General features: G+C 45.4%; 1 protein-coding gene across 1 annotated transcript; it reads left to right on the top strand.

Moving 5' to 3' along the window:
* The first annotated feature begins 3,144 nt into the window (after positions 1-3,144).
* On the top strand, positions 3,145-21,152 carry nes (nestin). The gene is made up of 4 exons (XM_062964941.1): positions 3,145-4,082; positions 5,904-6,028; positions 10,016-10,092; positions 13,994-21,152. Exons 1-4 carry the CDS (start codon positions 3,267-3,269, stop codon positions 17,935-17,937), a joined length of 4,962 nt encoding a protein of 1,653 aa, XP_062821011.1. The 5' UTR covers positions 3,145-3,266; the 3' UTR covers positions 17,938-21,152.
* The last annotated feature ends 1,563 nt before the right edge of the window (positions 21,153-22,715 follow it).

Raw genomic sequence — 22,715 nt, 5'->3', positions numbered from 1 at the left:
CGAATCAAGGTGAATTTCCTTGATTTGTTGGTCATGGAGGCTCTGTGTGCCAAGTTTGGCCCAATTTCATCTTTGGTGGAGTACAGAGTGCTCATTGATTGCATGTGAACTATACATCCCGGTACCTACAACTCCAAAATTTCCTGGCCAATTCCCCCCAAAACCCACCGATATTCAAATTTGGGCATATCGTGTATGCCTGGCAACTCCTTCCCCACCAAACTCTGCCGCTTGCATCCTCAACCAGCCGGTCACTCCTTTCCGCAGCTGCGCATCGTCGCCAAAACGCTGCGTTGAGGATGCAAGCGGCAGAGTTTTGTGGGGAAGGAGTTGCCAAGCTCATTCCTCGCTATGATAAGTGCCTAGATTTGAATGGCAACTATGCTGAGAAGTGGTATTTGGGTGTGGCTTTCACCTGCATATGGTAAATGTTTTCTCCTATACTTTTTGAGGGTGCAAGCGGCAGAGTTTTGTGGGGAAGGAGTTGCCAAGCTCATTCCTCGCTATGATAAGTGCCTAGATTTGAATGGTGACTGTATTGAGAAGTGGTATTTGGGTGTGGCTTTCAACTGCATATGGTAAATGTTTTTTCCTATACTTTTTGAGGACGCAAGCGGCAGAGTTTTGTGGGGAAGGAGTTGGAAAGCTCCTTCATCACTATGATAAGTGCCTAGATTTGAATGGCAACTGTATTGAGAAGTGGTATTTGAGTGTGGCTTTCAACTGCATATGGTGAATGTTTTCTCCTAAACTTGTTCATTTTTAATTCCAAAACGTAATCTACTTTCTGGATAACCCTCGTAATACAACATATAGAAAAACCAAACATAAAACACAAATAAAAGGCGGGTATCCAAATCAAATTAAAATAATTAAAACGATGTGACGATTACAAAGGGGAAGTTTCAAGCCAAAGTCAGAGCCAGTCCGCGTTCGAATTAATATTAATCCATCAGGTCCTATCAGCTCGTATCTTAGAATGGGCCAAATGCTTGATCCCACAGCCAGGTCTTCAGCAGCTTCCTGAAGACATGAGTGAGAGGGCTTTCTTGGCAAGGAGTTCCACAATAGGGTTGTTGTGTGTCTTTCGGGCTGTGTGGCCATGTTCCACAATATATTTTGAATACATTTTTCCTAAAATGTGGAGGACAATTTTACTTGTGCTGAGGAATGCGGGACTCTGTCCACGAGGGGGCATCGTTGCCTCTCTTTTGGAGCGATGGAAATGCCAGGCATCTCCCACAAACCACCTGTTTTGTCCCAGAAATTCTGCCATTCCCTTTCTTTTCTTTAGCCTGCCCCAAGTACTGTTGGACTGCACGTCTCATTATCCCCAGTCTGCATGATGGATCACCAAGAGTTATAGGAGCTGTTATTCAGGAACATCAGAGAACTCAAACTGGGTAAAAATGAAAGACTCCTATGTAAAAAAAAAAAAGTTGGTTCTCTGTCTCCATGGAAGTTTTGTCCGTGGATGCAACAGCTCTTTGAAGGCAACCATAAGGCTGACGTGGCCCTCAATGCGAATGACACTGCTGAGATAAAGCATTCCTACCAGGGAGCTGTCCAGCCTCCCTTTGATGGCATTTTTTTTTCGTGTCAGGAGCAACCGGAGTTGCTTCTGGAGTGAGAGAATTGGCAGTCTGCAAGGACGTTGCCCAGGGGACATTGCCCGGATGTTTTGATGTTTTACCATCCTTGTGGGAGGCTTCCCTCATGTCCCCGCATGGAGCTGGAGCTGAGAGAGGGAGCTCATCCGCGCTCTCCCTGGGTGGGATTCGAACCTGGCAGCTTTCAGGTCAGCAACCCAACCTTCAGGTCACAAGGCTTTTATCCCCTAGGCTACTGGAGGCTCCTCCAATGCTAATTAAGGTGATTAACTGCAACATTCACACTGGCTTCCAACTGACAAAGAGTTCTTCTCTCACCCTGGACTTTCTACAGATATATATTAACATTCCTTGCTTAGTTTCTCCATACCTCACAACCTCTGAGGATGCCTGCCATAGATGTGGGCGAAACGCCAGGAGAGAATACATCTGGAACATGGCCATACAGCCCGGAAAACATACAACAACCCTGTACCCTGATACGATAAATAACCCGGCGGAATATGTTTGGTTGGGAAGTGCAATCTCCATGCCACCCATCATTCCCATTGCCAGGTTGTTGTATGTCTTTCGGGCTGTGTGGCCATGTTCCAGAAGCATTCTCTCCTGACGTTTCGCCCACATCTATGGCAGGCATCCTCAGAGGCTGTGAGGCATGGAGAGACTAAGCAAGGAAGGTTAATATATATCTGTGGAAAGTCCAGGGTGAGAGAAGAACTGGGTTGTTGTATGTCTTTCGGGCTGTGTGGCCATGTTCCAGAAGCATTCTCTCCTGATGTTTCGCCCACATCTATGGCAGGCATCCTCAGAGGCTGTGAGGCATGGATAAACTGGACAAGGAAGGAAAAAATATATATCTGTGAAGAGTCCAGGGTGTGAGAAGAGTCCTTTGTCAGTTGGAAGCCAGTGTGAATGTTTCAGTTAATCACCCTAATTAGCATTGGAAAGGTTTGTCTCTTGCCTGGGGGGCATCCTTTGTTCAGAGTCATTAGCTGTCCTTGGGGCTCCTCTGTCCTCAGAGTGTTGCTTCCCATCTACTGTTTTGATTTTTGAGTTTTGTAATACCGGTAGCCAGATTGTGTTCATTTTCATGATTTCCTCCTTTCTGTTGAAGTTGTCCACATACTTGTAGATTTCAATGGCTTCTCTGTGTCATCTGACATGATAGTTGTTGGAGTGGTCCAGCATTTCTGTGTCAGGAGAGAATACTTCTGGAACATGGCCACACAGCCCGAAAGACATACAACAAGCCTTTGATCCTGGCCATGAAAGCCTTTGACAACACATTCCCATTGCCCTTTTGTGAAGCCACTCAAAACTTTTCTCTATCCTTGTTAAACCAAGGCACAAGAGCGCACTGAAGGCAGGACTCCAGACACATTCCGGTTGGTGCAGGGTCACTCCAAGCTTCCCTGGGAATGCTGCTGGAAGGAGGAGGAGACGGGTGAGTAGGGAGGGCTGGGGAGAGCCCACCCCGGCCCAACCTCCTCCCATTGGAGCCTCCCTCTCTGTATGAATAGCCGGCGGCCAGCCGAGGAGGAGAAGGCGGTGGCTCGAGTCTTCTCCATTCACTTGCTGGCTGGATAGCTGCTCCTCTGCTCTCGTCCTCCAAGCAGACCCAAGAGACAGCTTCTGCCCTTACTTCTGCTGGAGGTCATGGAGAGCATCCTGGGGTCTAGGTCCTTGGGCGAGGAGTCTGTCCAGATGTGGGAGCTCAACAAGCGCCTGGAGGCCTACTTGTCCCGGGTGAAGTCCCTGGAGGAGGAGAATGGCCTCCTGAAGTCGGAGATCCAGAACCTGAGGTCCAGTCCCTTGGAGGTCTCCTGCTGGAGGGGCCACTACGAGGAAGAGGTGGCCTCCATGAGGGCAGCCCTGGACCAAGCTTTCCGAGAGAAGCACGCGGCCGAACTGGCCCGCGAAGCCCTCCACGACCAGGTCCGGCAGGTGAAGGGCCAGTGCCAGAAAGAGCGAGCGGCCCGGGAAGAGGCCAAGAGGCTCTTGGTGGCCGGCAAGAAGCAGCTGGAGGAAGAGCGGAGGGCCGTGCTGTGGTTGCAGAAGAAGGCAACCCAGCTGGAGAAGGAGGCCCAAGGGCTCGTGGAAGTCCACCGCGAGGAGCTCGCCGGGCTGGAGCGGGAGGCAGGTGGCTTCTGCCGCAGCATGGAGGAGGGCTTCCGCGTGGTGGCCCCACCGGGATGCTTCCAGCCCCGGGAGGTGGAGGACTATGCCCAGCAGCTCTCCGCTATCTGGCAAGGAGCCGTGGAGACCTACAAGCGTGGTGTCTCCCAGGCGGAAGCTTCTCTTGTTCAGGCCAAGGAGGAGTTCCGGAGGGCCTCCCAGGGCAACCGAGAGAGCCAACTCCAGCTCCAGCAGCTGGAGGCCGAACTGACCGACTTGACCGGACGCAAAGAGGCCTTGGAGGAGAGCCTCTCCCACCAAGGGCAGCTTCTGCAAGGAGAGGCCGAGAAGCTCCAGGTGGGTGGACGCCAGGCATGCACTTGGGACAGGGAGGCTGGTATTAAAAGAAGGTTAAATTACCTCTGTGTCTGTCTCTGTCTCGGTTCTATGTGTATATGGTCATTGAATGTTTGCCCTATATGTATATAATGTGATCCGCCCTGAGTCCCCTTCAGGGTGAGAAAGACGGGCAGAATATAAATACAATAGAGTCTCACTTATCCAACACTCACTTATCCAATGTTCTGGTTTATCCAACGCATTTTTATAGTCAATGTTTTCAATAAAGGTAAAGGTTTCCTCTGACGTTAAGTCCAGTCATGTCTGACTCTGGGGGTTGGTGCTCATCTCCATTTCTAAGCCGAAGAGCCGGCGTTGTCCGTAGACTCCTCCAAGGTCATGTGGCCACTGGCATGACTGCATGGAGCACCATTTTCAATACATGTTTTCAATACATCGTGATATTTTGGTGCTAAATTCGTAAATACAGTAATTACTATGTAGCATAACTGCGTATTGAACTACTTTTTCTGTCCAATTTGTTGTATCACATGTTTTGGTGCTTAATTTGTAAAATCATAACATAATTTGATGTTTAATGAGGCTTTTCCTTAATCTCTCCTTATTATCCAACATATTCGCTTATTCAATGTTCTGCCGGCCTGTTTACGTTGGATAAGTGAGACTCTACTGTACTGTAAATAAATAAATAAACAAACAAATAAATAAATATCAGGACTCTTCTCAACAGGATGAATGTAGCCCAGGCATGGGCAAGCTTCGGCCCTCCAGGTGTTTGGACTTCCCAGGAATTGTGGAAGTTGAAGTCCAAAACACCCGGAGGGCCCAAGTTTGCTCATGCCTGGTGTTGTCCTTATCCATAATTTCTGGTAAACTTTTTTTAGGGTTGTTGTATGTTTTCCGGGCTGTCTGGCCATGTTCCAGAAGCTGGTTGAGGACACAAGCGGCAGAGTTTTGTGGGGATGGAGTTGCCAAGCTCATTCATAGCGATGATGTGCAGCTGCGGAAAGGGATGACTGGCTGGTTGAGGACGCAAGTGGCAGAGTTTTGTGGGGATGGAGTTGCCAAGGTCATTCATAGCGATGATGTGCAGTTGCGGAAAGGGATGACTGGCTGGTTGAGGATGCAAGTGGCAGAATTTTGTGGGGATGGAGTTGCCAAGCTCATTCATAGCGATAATGTGCAGCTGCGGGCAGGGGTGACCGGCTGGTTGAGGACGCAAGAGGCAGAGTTTTGTGGGGAAGGAGTTTCCAAGCTCATTCATCGCTATGAGAAGTGCCTAGATTTGAATGGCGACTATGTTGAGAAGTGGTATTTGGGTCTGGCTTTCAACCGCATATGGTAAATGTTTTCTCCTATACTTTTTGAGGACGCAAGCAGCAGAGTTTTGTGGGGAAGGAGTTTCCAAGCTAATTCATCGCTATGAGAAGTGCCTAGATTTGAATGGCGACTATGTTGAGAAGTGGTATTTGGGTCTGGCTTTCAACCGCATATGGTAAATGTTTTCTCCTATACTTTTTGAGGACGCAAGTGGCAGAGTTTTGTGGGGAAGGAGTTGCTAAGCTCATTCATCGCTATGGTAAGTGCCTAGGTTTGAATGGTGACTATGTTGAGAAGTGGTATTTGGGTGTGGCTTTCAACTGCATATGGTCAATGTTTTCTCCTATACTTAGTTCATTTTTAATTCCAAAACGTAATCTACTTTCTGGATAACCCTCATATATAAAAACTCACTTGCCTAGTTTCCAACCAGCTGCAAGTAAGCCGGTGAGTTGGGTCAAATGATGACTTTTGTGTTGTGTCTTTTTCGGTGCCCAGCTGGCCGTGGAGTCTCTGGAGGAGGAGAAGCACTCACTGCAGGCTCAGATCGCCCAAGTCCTGGAGGAGCGGCAACAGTTGATGCACCTGAAGATGTCCCTCAGCCTGGAAGTGGCGACCTACAGGTGGGGAGAATCACCCTTTGAGCAGACAAGCATGGAAGGCATGCCCCCCAGTCCTCACACACACAGCACCCCCTGCGCTTTCCTCCTTCTTGACTTCACAAGTTAGGTGTCTTTCCTACAACCCTCACACAGGCACGCACACATATTGACTGCATCTTGAACAGAGTCTAGACCAGTGATTCCCAAAGTGGGCACTACCGCCCCCTGCTGGGGACTGCAGCGATCCAAGGGGGCGGTGATGGCACCTATTAGGACATGGGGGCGGGGCCAGGGGAGGGGCGGGGCCTCTTCCCAAGTGCTGGAGACAGGGCTGAGCACCTGATGCGCCTCTTAGGACTCAGGGGGCGGAGCTAGAGGAGTGGGAGTGGCTTCTTCCCAAGAGCCTGAGACAGGGCTGAGCATCTATACCTCTCCTGATAAGCCTTTTAGGACTAATGGGCGGGGCTAGGGGTGGGGCGGGGCCTCCTTCCAAGAGCCCAAGACAGGGCTGAGCCTCTATACCTCTCCTGAGAGGCCTTTTGGGACTAAAGGGCGGAACTAGGGGCTCTCCCAAGAGTGTGAGACAGGGCTGAGCCTCTATATACCTCCCCTGAGGCGCTTGTTAGAACATGGGGGCGGGGTATAGAGGTTCAGCCCTGTCAGGCACTTGGGAAGAGGCCCCGCCCCCTCCTCTAGCCCCGCCCCCTGTGTCCTGGCAGTTCCGCAGGACAGGGATAGAAGCTCAGCCCTGACTCAGAGCTCATAACTCCACCCATCCCAGTCCTGGGAAGAGGCCCCGCCCCCTCCTCTAGCCCCGCCCCCTGTGTCCTGGCAGTGCCGCAGGACAGGGATAGAAGCTCAGCCCTGACTCAGAGCTCATAACTCCACCCATCCCAGTCCTGGGAAGAGGCCCCGCCCCCTCCTCTAGCCCCGCCCCCTGTGTCCTGGCAGTGCCGCAGGACAGGGATAGAAGCTCAGCCCTGACTCAGAGCTCGTAACCCTGCCCATCCCAGTCCTGGCTCCGCCCACCTCCCCTCCCAGCCCTGCATCTTGGACTAGGGGAGAGGCTCAGCCCCACCCCCTTGAGAAGGAGCCACGCCCACCCCTCTAAGCCACACCCCTTTTTTCTGGAAAGGGGGTGGCAGGACAAATAAGTTTGGGAACCATTGCTGTATATATTTGTTAACCTGTATTCTATGTGTATGTTGATTTGCCCTCCGTGAAAGAAGCCACTGCTTCATCTTCCAAGGTGGCCCTCTTTTCCTCTTCTTCTCTTCCGATGTTTTTCTTTCCCACCCCCTCAAAGGCCTCCTTCCATGGGAACAGGGGGCTCTCGAGGCCTCCGTCCCCATCCCAGTCTCCTCCCTCCAGATGGACAAAAGTGGGGCTGGAGAAAAAGGAGGAGGAAGAGGGGCCCCGTCCTATTAGCATGATAATAAGAGCCCTTCTGTCTGGGAGAGGTGGAGGCTTGCAAGCATAGGATTGCAAGGAATGCAGTCTATATTTCTGGATTGTAAACTGTATTGAAATGCTTTTAATATAAGACCCCTTTGAGTCTCCTTTGTGGGAAGAAAAATAAACGTAAACATAAACGATAATGTCTTGTTGAAGGCTTTCACGGCCGGAATCACTGGGGTGTTGTGTGGTTTCTGGGCTGCATGGCCGTGTTCTGGCAGCATTTTCCCCTGACGTTTCTCCTATACAGTACAGTCTCACTTATCCAACATAAACGGGCCGACAGAATGTTGGATAAGCGAATATGTTGGATAATAAGGAGGCATTAAGGAAAAGCCTATTAAACATCAAATTAGGTTATGATTTTCCAAATTAAGCACCCAAACATCATGTTAGACAACAAATTTGGCAGAAAAAGTAGTTCAATGCGCAGTAATGCTATGTAGTAATTACTGTATTTACGAATTTAGCACCAAAATATCACGATGTATTGAAAACATTGACTACAAAAATGTGTTGGACAATCCAGAATGTTGGATAAGCAAGTGTTGGATAAGTGAGACTCTACTGTATTTGTGGCTGGCACCTCCAGAGGAGGAGCCCCGGTGGCTCAGTGTGTTAAAGTACTGAGCTGCTGAACTTGCAGACTAAAAGATCCCAGGTTCAAATCCGGGGAGCAGAGTGAGTGCCCGCTGTTAGCTCCAGCTCCTGCCAACCTAGTTTGAAAACATGCAAATGTGAGTAGATCAATAGGTACCACTTCGGCGGGAAGGTAATGGCACTCCATGCAGTCATGCCAGTGGCCACATGACCTTGGAGGTGTCTACGGACAACGCCGGCTCTTGGGCTTAGAAATGGAGATGAGCACCAACCCCCAGAGTGTGAGTAGATCAATAGGTACGGCTCTGGCGGGAAGGTAACGGCGCTCCATGCAGTCATGCCAGTGGCCACATGACCTTGGAGGTGTCTATGGACAACGCCGGCTCTTGGGCTTAGAAATGGAGATGAGCACCAACCCCCAGAGTGTGAGTAGATCAATAGGTATCACTCCGGAGGGAAGGTAATGGCACTCCATGCAGTCATGCCTCTGGCCACATGACCTTGGAGGTGTCTACGGACAACGCCGGCTCTTGGGCTTAGAAATGGAGATGAGCACCAACCCCCAGAGTGTGAGTAGATCAATAGGTACGGCTCTGGCGGGAAGGTAACGGCGCTCCATGCAGTCATGCCAGTGGCCACATGACCTTGGAGGTGTCTATGGACAACGCCGGCTCTTGGGCTTAGAAATGGAGATGAGCACCAACCCCCAGAGTGTGAGTAGATCAATAGGTATCACTCCGGAGGGAAGGTAACGGTGCTCCATGCAGTCATGCCTCTGGCCACATGACCTTGGAGGTGTCTACGGACAACGCCAGCTCTTGGGCTTAGAAATGGAGATGAGCACCAACCCCCAGAGTGTGAGTAGATCAATAGGTACCACTCTGGCGGGAAGGTAATGGCACTCCATGCAGTCATGCTGGCCACATGACTTTGGAGGTGTCTACGGACAACGCCGGCTCTTGGGCTTAGAAATGGACATGAGCCCCAACCCCCAGAGTGTGAGTAGATCAATAGGTACCACTCTGGCGGGAAGGTAAGGGCGCTCCATGCAGTCATGCCACTGGCCACATGACCTTGGAGGTGTCTATGGACAACGCCGGCTCTTGGGCTTAGAAATGGAGATGAGCCCCAACCCCCAGAGTGTGAGTAGATCAATAGGTACCACTCTGGCGGGAAGGTAAGGGCGCTCCATGCAGTCATGCCAGTGGCCACATGACCTTGGAGGTGTCTATGGACAACGCCGGCTCTTGGGCTTAGAAATGGACATGAGCCCTAACCCCCAGAGTGTGAGTAGATCAATAGGTACCACTCTGGCGGGAAGGTAATGGCACTCCATGCAGTCATGCCAGTGGCCACATGACCTTGGAGGTGTCTACGGACAACGCCGGCTCTTGGGCTTAGAAATGGAGATGAGCACCAACCCCCAGAGTGTGAGTAGATCAATAGGTACCACTCTGGCGGGAAGGTAAGGGCGCTCCATGCAGTCATGCCAGTGGCCACATGACCTTGGAGGTGTCTACGGACAACGCCGGCTCTTGGGCTTAGAAATGGAGATGAGCACCAACCCCCAGAGTGTGAGTAGATCAATAGGTACCACTCTGGCGGGAAGGTAAGGGCGCTCCATGCAGTCATGCCAGTGGCCACATGACCTTGGAGGTGTCTACGGACAACGCCGGCTCTTGGGCTTAGAAATGGAGATGAGCACCAACCCCCAGAGTCGGACACAACTGGACTTAACGTCAGGGGAAAACCTTTACTTTTACCCTACCTGTGTGGTTTCTGGGCTGCATGGCCGTGTTCTGGCAGCATGGTGGCAGGGTAGAAAAATAAAGTATTATTATTAATATTATTATTATTGATGGAATGGATCTGCTCTAACCAGGACTGAGGAACAGGATATAGATCACCACGGTCACATAATGTAAAGGCTCTCACTCTCCTTTTGCCTTTTAGGACTCTTCTGGAGGCAGAGAGCACCAGGCTGCAGATGCCAATGACAATGGATTTCAAGTTGCCTGCTGGACTCAAAGGTAGGAAGAAGGGTGTGAGAAAGAGTCAGGCTGGGAGTTAGTGAACCACTATGGAATCCGAGAGTTTGAAGAGACCTCGTGGGCCATGCAGTCCAACCCCATTCTGCCAAGAAGCAGGAAAGTCACATTCAAAGCCCCCCCCCCCCAACAGATGGCCATCCATCCTCTGTTTCAAAGCCTCCAAAGAATGGGCCTTCATCACACTCTGCGGCAGAGAGTTCCACTGCTGAACAGCTCTCACAGCAGTGAAGTTCTTCCTCATGTTCAGGTGGAATCTCCCTTCCTGAAGTTTGAAGCCATTGTTCCGCGTTCTAGTCTCCAAGGCAGCAGAAAACAAGCTAATAATAATAATACTAATAATAATAATAATAATAATAATAATAATAATAATAATAATAATAATAATTTTATACCCCGCCCCATCTTCCTTACATGGGGCCAGGCTGAGGCAACAAACAATATAAAACTCAATGGTAGAAAACAAATCAAAAATAGATAAAATCACATTTACCAATAAACAATAAACATACTGTATATACTCGAGTATAAGCCTAGTTTTTCAGCCCTTTTTTAAAGACTAAAACAGCCCCCCTCAGCTTATACTCAGGTGAGGGTCCTGGTTGGCTTATATTTGGGTCAGCTTATACTCGAGAATGTATGGTAAATTTATTATTTTTCTCTATTATTAGTGGTATTATTACATTTATTATTTTTCTCTATTATTGTTGCTACTATTACATTGATTTTACTGTATTTTTATTATTGCTGATACATTTATTATTTCACTCTGATCTTATTATTATTACATATATTACTAGCTGTTCCCAGCCACGCGTTGCTGTGGCTAGGACTTAATTTTTCTTTTCTTTTTGTTGTATGAACGTAGAGGCGTGGATGAGAGGTTGTGCTGTCAATTTTCGAGGTTGTGGGGCATTTAGTTTAGTTGTTTTGTCCGGTGCCATGATTCCATTACCCTTTTATATATATAGATTTTACTCTATTTATTATTACATGTATTATTTTCCTGTATTATTATTATTATTATTATTTATTATTATTATTATTATTATTATTACATGTATTATTTTACTCTATTTATTATTACATGTATTATTTTCCTGTATTTATTATTATTATTATTACATGTATTATTTTACTCTATTATTATTAAAAGGATACATAAACACATTGACATTGAAGAAGATGAGAATTATTATATCAGAGTTGGGCAGTCATATCTTAAATTTGAGCTTAATGTAAAAATTCAAAAACATTTAACCTACCAATGCCTCAATTAATGTAATTTTATTGGTATCTATTTTTATTTCTGAAATTTACCACCCTTGGCTTATACCGGAGTCAATGTTCTCCCAGTTTTCTTTTGGTAAAATTGAGGTCCTGAGAGCGGCTGAGTTTTTCCTGTTGTTTTTCGTCAATGCGACTGTCACCTGGGATGGCGACATCAATGATCCAACCCTTTTTCTTTTCCACAACTGTGATGTCTGGTGTGTTGTGTTCCAGAACTTTGTCAGTCTGGATTCAGAAGTCGCACAGTATCATTGCGTGCTCTTTTTCCAAGACTTTGGAGGTTTGTGATCCCACCAGTTCTTTGCTGCTGGGAGGTGGTCCTTGAGGCATAAGTTCCAATGAATCATTTGGGCCACATAGTTGTGCCTCTGTTTGTAGTCTGTCTGTGCGATTTTCTTACAGCAGCTGAGGATATGATCCATGGTTTCGTCGGTTTCCTTGCACAGTCTGCGTTGTTATTATTATTATTATTATTATTATTATTATTATTATTATTATTATTTTATTGTATGACACAGCAAACAAGATATATATGCTAGATTTCGTATCACAAAATCACAAGTCGAACACTTCCCAAGTGTCTAGGACTGTGTGATGTATTTTCGGATGATGCGTGCAGATTCCAGTAGGATGGCCTTTATTATTATTATTATTATTATTATTATTATTATTATTATTATTATTATTATTTTATTGTATGACACAGCAAACGAGATAGATATGCTGGGTTTCGTATCACAAAATCACAAGTCGAACACTTCCCAAGTGTCTAGGACTGTGTGATGTATTTTCGGATGGTGCGCGCAGATCCCAGTTGGGTGGCCTTTATTATTATTATTATTATTATTATTATTATTATTATTATTATTATTATTATTATTATTTTATTGTATGGCACAGCAAACATGACAGATATGCTGGACTCCTTATCACAAAATCACAACTTGAGCATTTCCCAAGTGTCTAGGACTGTGTGATGTATTTTCGGATGATGCATGCAGATCCCAGTAGGATGGCCTTTATTATTATTATTATTATTATTATTATTATTATTATTATTATTATTATTATTTTATTGTATGGCACAGCAAACATGACAGATATGCTGGACTCCTTATCACAAAATCACAACTTGAGCATTTCCCAAGTGTCTAGGACTGTGTGATGTATTTTCGGATGATGCGTGCAGATTCCAGTAGGATGGCCTTTATTATTATTATTATTATTATTATTATTATTATTATTATTATTATTTTATTGTATGACACAGCAAACAAGATATATATGCTGGATTTCGTATCACAAAATCACAAGTCAAACACTTCCCAAGTGTCTAGGACTGTGTGATGTATTTTCGGATGATGCGTGCAGATTCCAGTAGGATGGCCTTTATTATTATTATTATTATTATTATTATTATTATTATTATTATTATTATTTTATTGTATGACACAGCAAACAAGATATATATGCTGGATTTCGTATCACAAAATCACAAGTCAAACACTTCCCAAGTGTCTAGGACTGTGTGATGTATTTTCGGATGATGCGTGCAGATTCCAGTAGGATGGCCTTTATTATTATTATTATTATTATTATTATTATTATTATTATTATTATTATTTTATTGTATGACACAGCAAACAAGATATATATGCTAGATTTCGTATCACAAAATCACAAGTCGAACACTTCCCAAGTGTCTAGGACTGTGTGATGTATTTTCGGATGGTGCGTGCAGATTCCAGTAGGATGGCCTTTATTATTATTATTATTATTATTATTATTATTATTATTATTATTATTATTTTATTGTATGGCACAGCAAACATGACAGATATGCTGGACTCCTTATCACAAAATCACAACTTGAGCATTTCCCAAGTGTCTAGGACTGTGTGATGTATTTTCGGATGATGCATGCAGATCCCAGTAGGATGGCCTTTATTATTATTATTATTATTATTATTATTATTATTATTATTATTATTATTATTTTATTGTATGACACAGCAAACAAGATATATATGCTGGATTTCGTATCACAAAATCACAAGTCAAACACTTCCCAAGTGTCTAGGACTGTGTGATGTATTTTCGGATGATGCGTGCAGATTCCAGTAGGATGGCCTTTATTATTATTATTATTATTATTATTATTATTATTATTATTATTATTATTATTATTTTATTGTATGACACAGCAAACAAGATATATATGCTGGATTTCGTATCACAAAATCACAAGTCAAACACTTCCCAAGTGTCTAGGACTGTGTGATGTATTTTCGGATGATGCGTGCAGATTCCAGTAGGATGGCCTTTATTATTATTATTATTATTATTATTATTATTATTATTATTATTATTATTATTTTATTGTATGACACAGCAAACAAGATATATATGCTGGATTTCGTATCACAAAATCACAAGTCAAACACTTCCCAAGTGTCTAGGACTGTGTGATGTATTTTCGGATGATGCATGCAGATCCCAGTAGGATGGCCTTTATTATTATTATTATTATTATTATTATTATTATTATTATTATTATTATTATTATTATTCTCCTTCTTTCTTCCCCTTGCAGATCTGAGAGCAGACGCCAATGGTGGCAAAGCCCAAGTGGGTCGCCTAGGTTCCCGAGACTCCCGCCCGAGCCCGGCTGCCTTTCCGAAGGCAAACACAAAGCCTTGGTCACCTCGGAACATGATGGAGACCTCCTTTGTAGCCAGCCCTGCCTCTCTGATATCCAAGAGCAGGAGCCCTGTCGCCAGGGAGTTCCAGAAAGCCAACACCGTCTTGCAGTCCCAATCTACCAAAGCTTTCAACGTGGCACTGACCACTCAGGAGGAGACCCCAACCTGTGTGGATTCACCTACTTTTAAGCTTGGTGCATCTCAACAAAGCCAGGTCGTAACGGCGACGCGGATCGAAAGTGTTTCTCAGTCCTTCTTCCATGAATCCTCTCCGGCCTTCGACTCCATCAGTCCCAACATTCCATACGTCTTGGAAGAGCCGGGCGCCAATGACAAAGAAGAAGGAAAAGGCAGAGAAGAAACTGCTTTCGATGTGGAGATGAAGGAGAAGGAAGGCATCGTTGAGGATGAGAAGCAGCCCAGTGATGAACCACCAGGAAAGGCCTTCAGCCAGAACGCGATGGTGACCGAAACATCAGAAATGGCAATCAAAGATGTGAACAGGGGAGAGCTTCTCCTTGAACCAAGCTTGCTCAGCACAACAGGGACACACAATGGCTTTCCATCCATTGACAAAGAAAACAATGCCGTTCTTGTTCCAGACAGGAAAGAAGTCGATGCCACGGACAAGCTGCACAAAGACTGGGCGGGAGATGGTCAACCGGCAGATTGGCAGGAGGACGTTGAAGACTTTGAAGCCACTATTGAGATGAATGGCAGTCAAGTGGTCCATGCGGAGCATCAGGAAGAGGAGAGGGAGATGTCCCAGAAGGCAGGACCACTGGAGACTGGATTGTTAGAGGAAGAAGGAATTGGGGAACAAAGTGTGTCTGGCACTCCCATTGCTGGAGAAATTGAGAAGAATGATGATGAGGAGCATCTTCCCACCTTCCAGGCAGATGAACCTGAAGAGGTTTCTGAATGCACAGCACCAGCAAATTTGGAGAAAGAGATGCCTGCTAAGGAGGACACTGAACCTTTTCCCAGCCACGGTGATGATCCTATAGGCGCAACTGGAGGGTCCTTAGAAGAGATGGAAGGTGGGACAGAAGACCTCGAGGTGGTAAGTACTGAAGCCCTTCATCTCTCGGAAGATGAGGAGAGGAGGGAACTCTGGAGCCCGTCTAGGGAGAACGAAGAGTACGACCAGCAAGGAGAGATGCTAGGAAATGAGTTTCGGGAGGCGGAAGTAGAAATTGCTGCTCGGAACTCTTCTCTCCTGAGTCGCATGACTTTGCCTCCAGAAGGACATCAAGAGGAGCAGGAAGCGCTTGAGGAACCTCTTTGCCAGACGGATTCTGCCATGCTGGAGGAAGGTACAATCCTGACTGCAGAAGACTTTGGTGCCGAAGAGGATGAGGATTCTCCAAGGAAAGATGGAAATGCCTTGCCGAAGGTGATGGACAGCAGGAAGGCTGAGGAAGAGGAGGTTGGTCAGGAAGGAGAGGACCTTTCCAGACACAGAGATCTCTGTGAAGAAGAGAATGACTTGGGAAACAAAGATAGCACCGGAAAGGAGGTTTTCTCAGACATGGGGGCCGTTGGCTTACAAGATGATGCCTTTGAGCCAGAGGTCACCTTGCAGCGTGAGGAGAACGTTTTGGAGCAAGAGATCTTCACAGGAGAGCAAACAGAAGGAGTCGAGGAGGGGAAGACAGAGGAAGAGGAGGCTTCTCTTGAGGCTGGTGGTTGTATCCTGGAAGGAGCTGAATTGCAAAGAGGTGCAGAAGTAACAGAGGCCGAGAGCGAGGAGGCTGCAGGCACTTTGGAGATGGAAGAAATAACAGGTCACATCAGTCCCCATAACCTGGAGGAATTGGGCAAAGACACAGAGGGCTCTGAAGCTGAGCAGGTGAAGTTTGAGGCACGAGGGGCTGAAGATGAGCAGCACATTGTCTTTGGGGAAGAAGAAGCCACCCAAGATCAGGAGGCAACCATTCTTGAGCCAAGTTCCATTCCTGATGCCACCTGGGAGGCAGAGGTTCCCTCAGAAGTACAGAATGACTCTCTCCATGGGTCCGAATCCACAAGCCACATGGACACAAGGGACTTTCAGCCACAGAGTGACTCTTTGGAGTCAGAGGAATCCCTGGAATCTTCTGATACCTCCCCAAATGCCACCCATGAAGGAGACGGGATCGATAAGGAGCTGGAAAATGGCCGGCAGATTATGCTGGAGGGAACGTTGCCCGACCATACCCCATTGCGTGCCTATGAGGAGGAGATGTTACCCATCACTGGGGAATCCCAGCCATTTTCAGAGGGTAGAGTGACCACCGAGCCATCCCCTGAGACCACAGATGGCTCTGGGTTCTTGAAAGAGGAGACCCAGCAAGTATTGGAGGAAGAGAGTCCAAGCAGCACCACGCCAGAAGGAAATGACAAAGGACAGGAAAGGATCAAGGACCAAGACAGCGGTGACATGGAGCCAGATGCTGATGAGTCAGCTGCCAAAGATTCAGAAGAAACCAAGGTGGAAACAGCAGAAGTTCTCCAACAGAACCAATCCCCATGTGCAACAACACTTGAGCTGTCTGGAACAGAAGAGGATTTTGTTCATGATCCTGAACACTTAGAGGTGGAATCTGAGAAACAGGCTGAGGAGAGAAGCCCCCAACAAGGAGGCAACGTGGAAAAAGAGCTCGTAGAGCAGACGCCAGAGGAAGACACCGGTGAAGATTTTGCTTGGGAGCCCAAGAAGGATAGTGTTTTCCAGGCAGATCCCTTTGATCCTGGTTGTTCTGAGGGAATCATCCCTGCGGAAGATGACAGTTCAATGGAAATGAGTGACCAAGAGAATACGGACACTCAAAGGCCCCATAAAGATTCTCCTCTGACCAGCGTGGCTGACTTGGGGGAGATTGTGCTGGAAGAAGAACGACCAGGTGGCCAGGACAAGGAAACCGGATCCAAAGATCTGGAGTGTGCTGAGATGGTGTCAAATGTCCATGAATCCCACCAGATCTTTGAGCGAGAGAGCTGTGGAATGGAAGACCATGCTCAAGAGGTCATTCCAACGGGCGAGGCGGCTGTGAGCATCTTGGCAGATGACATGAAAGACTCTGACATCATGGAGATTGTGGAGCAAGCCCACAATCTGAAAGACTTGGACATCCTGGAGATTGTGGAGCAAGCCCTGGAGTTCAACCAAGAGCGGATCAAAGCTGAGCAGAGGGCTGAGGCTGGGCCACCATTCACGGGAGGAGACACATACTCCTTCTCTGAGGAAAAGAGCTTCAGTGCTTCTGTCATGTCATCAGCCCAGATCGTGACAGAGCCAGAGAGCCCCTCCCTCAAAACCAAAAACCCAATAGAATCCACTCATTTGTGGCCTGAAAGCAACATAAATGGTCTACAGGAAGAGCCCAACGTTGTGAATTTCCCTGAGGAGACCCTCAATGGCCTTCCCAACAGCACGGAGGGCAATGTTAGCACTTCTGGAGAAGAACAGGGCAAGAAGGTCTCAATCCCTGAAGAATTCACTAGAGAGGATACAGAGGATGACCTTCTCAAGGTGGAGACAGTAAGCCACAAGCCACCATCCATTGAAGAGCTACAGAGAGCTGGAGATGTTGGCTCTGAGATCCACGAGAAAGCTTTTCTGGACCACCAAGGCCGGGAGGCCCTGGATGCCCCCCAGAGCATATTTGCAGAGATCCTACAGACTGCTCGAGGGAAGGAGCGGGAGCTGGAGGGGGAGAACCCCATTGGCCCAAGCTTTGGAGGTGACCTTCTCCACCTGCAGCCCAGCCAATGCCTGAAGTTCCGCCCAGAAGAAGAAGAAGAGCCCTGGTCTTCAGAAGGCAACGGAGATGACACCCGGTCCAACCATTAACTCTGGCTTGGGGCAAACAAAAATCACCGCTGGTCAACAGGGACATTTTTTTTCCATCCCAATTTCCTCCCAACTTTTTTTCCTAGCTTTCCTTCCATTTGGGAATTCAAAAGAGGCTATCCAAAAGACAATCAAAAGCTTTGATTACGTATGGAGTATTTACTAGACATGTCCAAAAAATCGTTTTGAATCGTATATCGGAATTATTTCGGATTGTTCTCGCTTTTTGATATGCATTCCGAGACATTGTCTCACAGCGCAACCAGCAATGTAATTCGAACCATTGTTGGCCCATTCTCTAATTGTCTCTTAATGTTTCATTAACCCCTCCCCCCCAATTTTTTAAAAATATATTTTAAAAAATATTTAAAAAAATTTTTTTTGTTTCTGCAACCTACCTAAAATGGGAGCTTAGCGCAGCCTAACATGGCTGCCACTCCCAGGCCAATCAGAAGCTTCCACAATGGACGCAAAGGTGGGGGCTAGGGTTGATGAGGATAGCTCAAGAAATGAGGGCGGGAGAGCCCTGTAAAAGTCCCCCACCCTGGTTCCTTATTTTTTTGGCGATTGCGCATGCACGTCCGCCATTTTAGAAACATTTAGAATCATTACGAATTTTTGGAAATATCTGAAATTTTTGGGTGAAAAAATCGGAAATACTTTCTATATCGAAGTGCCAGCGCCCCTTACTTTAGAAACGAGAATTGAAACATTTTTTTCATTGATCGGACATGCCTAGTATTTACCCCTATAACACTTTATATTCTATGTTAGCCTGTATGTTGAAAGGAACCTTGTAGGCTATAGCAGGGCTTCCTCTGTGGGCTCCTGTCTTCTCTCTACACCGAGATGCATTACCTCTTTTGCTGGCTGTGTCCGTGGAGAGATCTACAGGTTAGTGGCCTTCAGTTTGAACCCATCCAGTGACATTTTTACATAGATATGCCCTTACCACTTGGAACTGCCAGAAAGTACCATTAAAGTGTTCAGTTGAGGAGGGTTTATGTTCCAAAGTCCAAAAGTGAGGAGTTCCATGAAACCTATAACCCTTGGTGTTGATGCTGGGTTGCAAGAGAAGATTCACCTCCGTAGTCAAGGTGGATTGTTGTCTCTTCTCCGGGGCATCTTCCATTTCATTATGGGGTCTGAGTTGTGCACAGACAATTCCTTCTTTGTGCTACAAAGTATGGCACTGTTGGAGACTAATAACTAAACACAAACAATATCTGAAAAATATGCACCACGATAAAGGTTCAAAACATAGAACACAATATGTATATTAGAGCATCATATACATAATAATGTTAACAATAATACAAACAATAATACAAACAAATAACCAAATTCTGTCAGCTGTAGTGGCACAGAGTCGTAACTTACAAAGATTTATAGACTGCAATCATACAGATTTAAATGCTACACAGAGCAGTTTTCAGTATAAAACATATATCAAACATATCAACAAGACTGCAACCAAAGTTTGTTAGCGGCACAGTGTGTGTACATTCAGTCTCTCCAACTGCATGTAATATGCTGTAAAAATAAATATATCAGTGTACAAATCAATTGGCTCAAACCTGGTTTGGAGTCAAAACAAATCAAAGTCTCTGTAGTCTTGGAGCAGTTCTATAGGACTCCTCAGGATGTAAATGCAGTCAATTAGCCGTAGCTTCAGTTTGTTGACAATAAACAGCTTATGTAAACAGCTTACTTTGCTCACAGCCAGCTACTCTAAAATAACATCTAATATACATATACCCTAATATACATATTGTGTTCTATGTTTTGAACATTTATCGTGGTGTATATTTTTCAGATACTGTTGGAGACTAGCTCGGAGGGGAAGTAAATGAGAGAATTCCAGGAGAGCAATAAAACAAGCCTTTTATTGTTATCACAGCTGATGATAAGGCAAACATCCGTAGGCACCCACTTTAGTGGGTCCATACCATGCAAATGGCTGTCACAACATATGCATAGCAAACAAAGAATATATACCTTTGGCTTATCTAAAATTGACCAATAGCTGAGGGTCTTCCTCCCCTTCCACACCTACCTTTGGCTTATCTAAAATTAAACAGTGGCTGAGGGTCTTCCTCACCTTCCACACCTACCTTTGGTTTATCTAAAATTAACCAATGGCTGAGGGTCTTCCCCACCTTCCACACCTACCTTTGGCTTATCTAAAATTAACCAATGGCTGAGGGTCTTCCTCACCTTCCAAAACCTACCTTTGGCTTATCTAAAATTGACCAATGACTGAGGGTCTTCCTCACCTTCGACACCTACTTGGCGTAAATGATACCTGTGACCTCACTTGTTTACTCTGAGCTTTCTTCTCTCCTTGGAACTTCCTGGAGAAAGGCACCAGCTCACAGGAAGGGAGGGGCATATGCAGGGGCAAAGCTACATAGGCAAAAGTTTACTATTTTCTGGCTTAAGGTCCCTTCAGCACCAACTCACAAGTGGAACTTGCAGAAGTTATTCCACATCATTTGCCCTAGATTGAGTCTTAAAACTTGGTCTGACGTTGAGATTGAGTACCATGCTTCTGGAATGAGCAACCATTACAGGTTGATTGTTCCCCACACAACAGGAGAAGCCTAGAAATGAAGAGGGAGAGGAGTTCAAAACAGGCCCTGGAAAAAAAATCCCCAAATCCGCAGCATTAATGTGAATGAATAAAGTTCCCTCCCCTCTTTCGCCTTCCTAACACTGTTCTTCCTAAGAGAATAATTTCTAATCCATTACTTGCTTGTTTTTGGGTTGCTGATTGTCCGTCCGTTTGTGTGTTTGTGAGTGCATAATTGAAGAGCAGTGGCATTGCGTGACATTGTGTTGGCCGTGTTTAGAGCTCTGGGGATCCCACCGATTCTTGACAAAGAAGGATAAAGGATAATTTCGTCCTGCAATAAGAATTTGGTGCAGATTCTCCACCTCACCATTGTAGGCCATTGATTCCAACCACAGATGCCCATGGGCAGCTTTCGATGACAAAAGCAAAGGCAGCCGTGTGACGGTGGCAACGCTTGTGCGGAGAGGAGGGCTGCTGACCCTGATTCTTTGCAAAGCTAGCAAAAGGTTTCCTTGTTTGCCCCCGTGGGTCTTACATTCAGCGTTGTGCCACAGAGCCAGTGTGGCAAATTGTCCAAAGCCGATGCCTGTGCCTCCTTCGTAAGCTAATAAAGCAATGTGACTTCCCACTGTGCCCAAAACTCTCCTGTCTTTCTTTCAAAAGCAGACCTTTCAGGGCAAAATATTGCTTTCTAGTTGTCAACCTGGACAGGTGACATTCAGAAGATGAGGAGTGTGCATGCACAGTGCAGAAAGTGACAGACTGGTGACAGCAGTTTCCTGTTAAACATATTTCAACCCCTTTTAATGTCGTGTGACCCTGAACTCAAAAATACACAAGTCAGTTGAGTCTTTAATTAGAAAAGAAAATACCCTATATACTCAGAGATAAGCTGAGTTTTTCAGCCCTTTTGGCTTATAATGGGGTCAAGGCCAAGGCCGGGCAACAGAACCTGGAGGCCATGGCTTGCAATATATGAGATATTTCTCTCTTACCCTCCCTTATCAGTGTGTTTTCCAAAGCCTCCCTCGCTCTTAACCAAGGGAATGTTTTGAAAAGGGAAAGAGGCCCTTGCAAGTTAGGAAGAAGAAACATATATATCCATCAATCAATCTTATAAAAGCATTTTCCCCTGAAATATTTGTTAAACTTAAATATATATGATATACAGTAGAGTCTCACTTATCCAATACTCGCTTATCCAACGTTCTGGATTATCCAACGCATTTTTGTAGTCAATGTTTTCAAGACATCATGATATTTTGATGCTAAATTCGTAAATACAGTAATTACTGCATAGCATTACTGTGTATTGAACTACTTTTTCTATCAAATTTGTTGTATAACATGATGTTTGGGTGCTTAATTTGTAAAATCATAACCTAATTTGATGTTTAATAGGCTTTTCCTTAATCTCTCCTTATTATCCAACATATTCGCTTATCCAACGTTCTGCCGGCCCGTTTACGTTTGATAAGCGAGACTCTACTGTATTTCTCTCTTACCCTCCCTTATCAGTGTGTTTTCCAAAGCCTCCCTCGCTCTTAAGCATTTTCCCCTGAAATATTTCCCCTGAAAAGCATTTTCCCCTGAAATATTTGTTAAACTCTCCTACAGATATATAGCCATTAACCCCTATATCAATATACATTAATTTTATATATGAATTTTCCCCTCATATGTTTGAGCCCGAAAGACACACAACAACCCTGTTCCCCTCATATGTTTGCAGGTCTTTGCAAATCCTTTATACATATAGATCCATGTACCTGTATATCTATATCCATATTCAGTAGAGTCTCACTTATCCAACATAAAAGGGATAATACAATAATAATAATAATAATAATAATAATAATAATAATAATAATAATAAAATAATACATCACACAGTCCTAGACACTTGGGAAGTGTTCGACTTGTGATTTTGTGAAACGAAATCCAGTATATCTATCTTGTTTGCTGTGTCATAATAATAATAATAATAATAATAATAATAATTAATAATAATACATCACACAGTCCTAGACACTTGGGAAGTGTTCGACTTGTGGTTTTGTGAAACGAAATCCAGCATATCTATCTTGTTTGCTGTGTCATAATAATAATAATAATAATAATAATAATAATAATAATACATCACACAGTCCTAGACACTTGGGAAGTGTTCGACTTGTGATTTTGTGAAACGAAATCCAGCATG

The sequence above is a fragment of the Anolis carolinensis genome, unplaced genomic scaffold (assembly GCF_035594765.1).
Source record: "Anolis carolinensis isolate JA03-04 unplaced genomic scaffold, rAnoCar3.1.pri scaffold_14, whole genome shotgun sequence".
In the NCBI taxonomy this organism is placed as follows: domain Eukaryota; kingdom Metazoa; phylum Chordata; class Lepidosauria; order Squamata; family Dactyloidae; genus Anolis; species Anolis carolinensis.
The sequence above is the reverse complement of the archived record's forward strand: the minus strand, read 5'-3'. Positions and strand labels throughout refer to the sequence as shown.

Bases quoted from the DNA above. Each gene is read 5' to 3' on its own strand.
- nes (XM_062964941.1), top strand. From the start codon at position 3,267: ATGGAGAGCATCCTGGGGTCTAGGTCCTTGGGCGAGGAGTCTGTCCAG. The intron at 4,083-5,903 runs GTGGGTGGACGC...TTCGGTGCCCAG, and splicing joins GAGAGGCCGAGAAGCTCCAG to CTGGCCGTGGAGTCTCTGGA. The intron at 10,093-13,993 runs GTAGGAAGAAGG...TTCCCCTTGCAG, and splicing joins GTTGCCTGCTGGACTCAAAG to ATCTGAGAGCAGACGCCAAT.